General features: G+C 43.2%; 1 protein-coding gene across 1 annotated transcript; it reads right to left on the bottom strand.

Annotated features, from left to right (window-relative positions):
* Nucleotides 1-878: 878 nt before the first annotated feature.
* LOC122735537 (decapping and exoribonuclease protein-like) lies at nt 879-2,347 on the bottom strand. The gene has a single exon (XM_043977161.1). The coding sequence runs from the start codon at nt 2,116-2,118 to the stop codon at nt 919-921; it is 1,200 nt and encodes a 399-aa protein (XP_043833096.1). The 5' UTR covers nt 2,119-2,347; the 3' UTR covers nt 879-918.
* Between the last annotated feature and the right edge of the window lie 1,293 nt (nt 2,348-3,640).

A 3,640-nucleotide genomic window follows, 5' to 3' on the forward strand; every position in this document is an offset into this window, starting at 1 on the left:
TCCAGGACCCCAGTATTAAGGCTAGTCACCCAAATAACACTCCATATATCAAATTTTGGCCCTCACAATACTCTTTACCTCATACAATTGTTTAAAAACTCAAATGAGTTTGTGTATACACATATATAAAATATATCTTGTTTGCATATACACATATATAAATATATATCTTGTGTGTATATGTACAAAATATGTTTTATATATTGTTTGTTTATCTATGTATATGTTTTTCTATCTATATATGTTAAGTGTATCTACATATTATATATCTATACGTTTGTGTGTGCATATATATAGTTTGTGTGTATGTAGAGAGTTTAAAAATATGTGTGTATATATACACACAAATACATAAACACACATATAGGTGCTATATATAGACATATATGTGTGTGTATGTATGTGTATATATGTGTATATATACACACACAGAGCCTATATGTATAGTATGTGTATGTATGTGTATATAAAACCTTTTGAAGAACCTAAAGTATTACATACTTTTCTTTCATTATTATCTTAAGATTTTAAATTTATTATCTTTCATCAACAAACAATAAACAGAGTAGACTTTTGTAACCACAACTCCTTTCAGGTGCCATGTGACCATAAGGATATGGTCTTCTACAGAGAATCATTGTTCAAAAATCTTTTTTCCTCCTCATATTTTCATTAAGGATAGCCTGTGCACTTGCTATTTTCATAAAAGTATTCTAAATATGAGAAAGTTGTTACATGGGTTGGTAGTTATTGATATACTCTTGTTTTTTTTTCATTTTCAAATACTAATGTTTGTGATTTAAAAAAAAATTCTCTTGGTAGATTTCCTTCTTTGAAGTATTTTTTTTTTTTTTTTTTTTTTTTAGTGAAAAATGCCTTTATTGTGTGTGTTGGAAGGAGGGACCAGCCCCCTCTTGATCAGTCCCCTGGGCAGGGTGTCTTAGGAGGTGAAGGGAAGTCCTGGGTCACAGCATCCACATACCAGGTAGGCAGAAAGGCATAGGGGGCATCATAGTGAACAGACACAGTAACAGGACCACCTGGCTCCCAGGAGAAGAGGTGAACAAGCCTGGGATCATCTTGAGTGACTGTGCTTTGGGCAAAGCTGAGGAATGCATCACAGAAGTTCATACATACAGATGGATTCCAGCCTTCTCGGTCAGCCCTAATGAGCTCAAACATCTCCATGGTGGGAAAGGTTCTGAGTGATCTGACAGAACCTTCAGGATCTCTGAAGCCAGCCACCACACGTGGAACCCCAGGCAGGAATGACTGAGCCCACCACTTCAAGAGCTTGTGTCTGTAGAAGCTCCTCCACTGGCCAGGGCTATGCCTTTCTTTTGAGGTCTTGAGCTCCACATAACAGGCAGGTGGCTGTGTGGATGGGGCTTTAGGGTCTGTGCAGTCCACCTCCCCAGAGAAGAGCAGGGGATGGGTTCCTAATCGACTTCTTAACACTGAGCAGAATGCCACATTAGTGTTGACTTCTCCTGAAGGGTCAGGAGAGCCCCCAGGTGTGTCTGCACACATGTATTGTTCAAACTTATACCCCATGTACATGAGTTCCCGGAGGAGTGGAGGACGAGTGAGTCTCTGCGCCCTAGCAGCAGGTGTTTCCACCTCACTCAGGTAAAGGGTGCCTTGTAGCCTCGAGGCTGCAAGCTGCCAACCTTCTCGAAGTTCATAGGGTGTTGTCAGCAGCTTTGTCAAATGCCCTCGCCATGTCACCACAGCCCCTGCCAACCAGCCTGGGCCTCCTTCGAGCTGGCCTCGGTGCTCCAGGAGCCAGCGAAGCAGGTGGTCCAGCCCCTCCCGCGTCTCCTCGTCCCGCGGCCGGTAGCGCTCAGGGTAGCCTTCACGGAGGTCGAAGTCAGGGGCACAAGTGTGGGCTGGGGGAGGAGCAAAGTAGCGCAGCGCCCGGGAGTCCCCATGGTACCGGCGTTCGGCGTCCAGGGAGAAGCAGCCCAGCTCCGAGGGGCGGCGGTAGAAGGGGAAAGGGCCCACGTAGAGGGAGGCATCGGTGGGCAGCGAAGGGGCCGGGCGGGACCGTTTTGGAGGGCCCCCTGTCGCCCCATCTTTCATTTCCCCGGCTCCTCGCTTGGCACCCTGGGGCTCCATTGGCTCCGGAAGCGCCGAAGGTGGGGAATGTGACTAGTCTTCATCAATGCATGACACAATCAGGAAGCGACAGCCATAGGATTGCCCAGGGTCTCTGTCAAGGTAGGGGTGGGTGCAGTTCTTACTCGAGGAACGGGAGTTGGAATGTCCACTTAGCACGAGGTCCCTCCACGCCTCCGTTCCGGCCCCGCGCAGCGCGGGGCTCGCATCATCTCGCCGGGGATATTCCTCCAGGCCGGAGCGCTCGGACTATCTGAAGTATTTTTTTTAAAGTGATCCCTCAGCGCTTTGAAGATTATATAGCCTCTAGAAGAGATTTCCTCTATTTGTACTTGGTCTTGTCTAACCTTTCTTATGTGTCTTACTAAGTGCCTTTTCTCCTTCTTTATATAACACTTTGGGAATTGAAGTGTTAGAATCCAAATGTAGTTATTCCACTTTCACTGATGATGAAAAGAGATTATAGAAATATTGACAAATTTGTCCCAATTTGTGTCTATTTGTTGTTTTCCTGCCAGTTTTATCTTTGAATGCTGTTGGTATAATGTGGCTTGTTTTAGTCTCATTCCTAGCTATAGCTTTCATTTCTTGCTGTTTTATAAATCAATAATGCTCTTCATCCTCTACTATCTTCCTTTGTTGTGTTTTTCAAATGAACTTGCATCTTCTCATGGTGTTGCTTTTGGGTGTTTCCTTAGCAGGAAATTATGTGGTTCCTGGTTAAGGTAATTTCTGGTTGTTTGAGGCCTTTTCTTTTCTTTTTCTTTTCTTTTTTTATTTGTAATAAAGTATTTTATTTTTTCCCATTACATGTAAAGATAGTTCTCAACTTTTGTTTATACAAGCTTTCTAATTTCAGATTTTTCTCCCTCCCTCCCCTCCCTCCCCCCCTCCCCCCTCCCCTAGACAGCAGGTAATCTGATATAGGTGTTATATATATATATATACACACACACACACATAATAACATTAAACATATTTCTGCATTAGTCATGTTATAAGAGAAAAATCAGAGCAATGACAAAAAAACCTCAAAATAGAAAAACAACAGCACCAAAAACAAAAGAAATAGTATGGTTCACTCAGCATCTATACTCCACAGTTCTTTTTTTCCTGGATTTGGAGATCCTCTTCTATCATGAGTTCCCTGGAACTCTTCTGTACCATTGCATTGGTTAGAAGAATATAGTCCATCACAGTAGATCAACACACAATGTTGATGATACTGTGTATAATGTTCTTCTGGTTCTGGTCATCTCACTCATCATCAGCCCACGCAAGACCCTCCAGGTTTCTCTGAATTCCTCCTGCTCATCGTTTCTTATAGCACAATAGTATTCCATTACATTCATATACCACAACTTGTCCAGCCATTCCCCAGTTGATGGGCATCCCCTCAACTTCCAATTCCTTCCCACCACGTAAAGAGCAGCTATAAATATTTTTGTACATGTGGGTCCCTCTCCCCTTTCCATGATCTCTTTGGGAAAAAGACCCAAAAGTGGTATTGCTGGGTCAAAGG

This window comes from Dromiciops gliroides, chromosome 1 (assembly GCF_019393635.1).
Source record: "Dromiciops gliroides isolate mDroGli1 chromosome 1, mDroGli1.pri, whole genome shotgun sequence".
Lineage (NCBI taxonomy): Eukaryota > Metazoa > Chordata > Mammalia > Microbiotheria > Microbiotheriidae > Dromiciops > Dromiciops gliroides.

Excerpts from the sequence above, each read along its gene's own strand:
- LOC122735537 (XM_043977161.1), bottom strand. The coding sequence starts at position 2,118 with ATGGAGCCCCAGGGTGCCAAGCGAGGAGCCGGGGAAATGAAAGATGGG.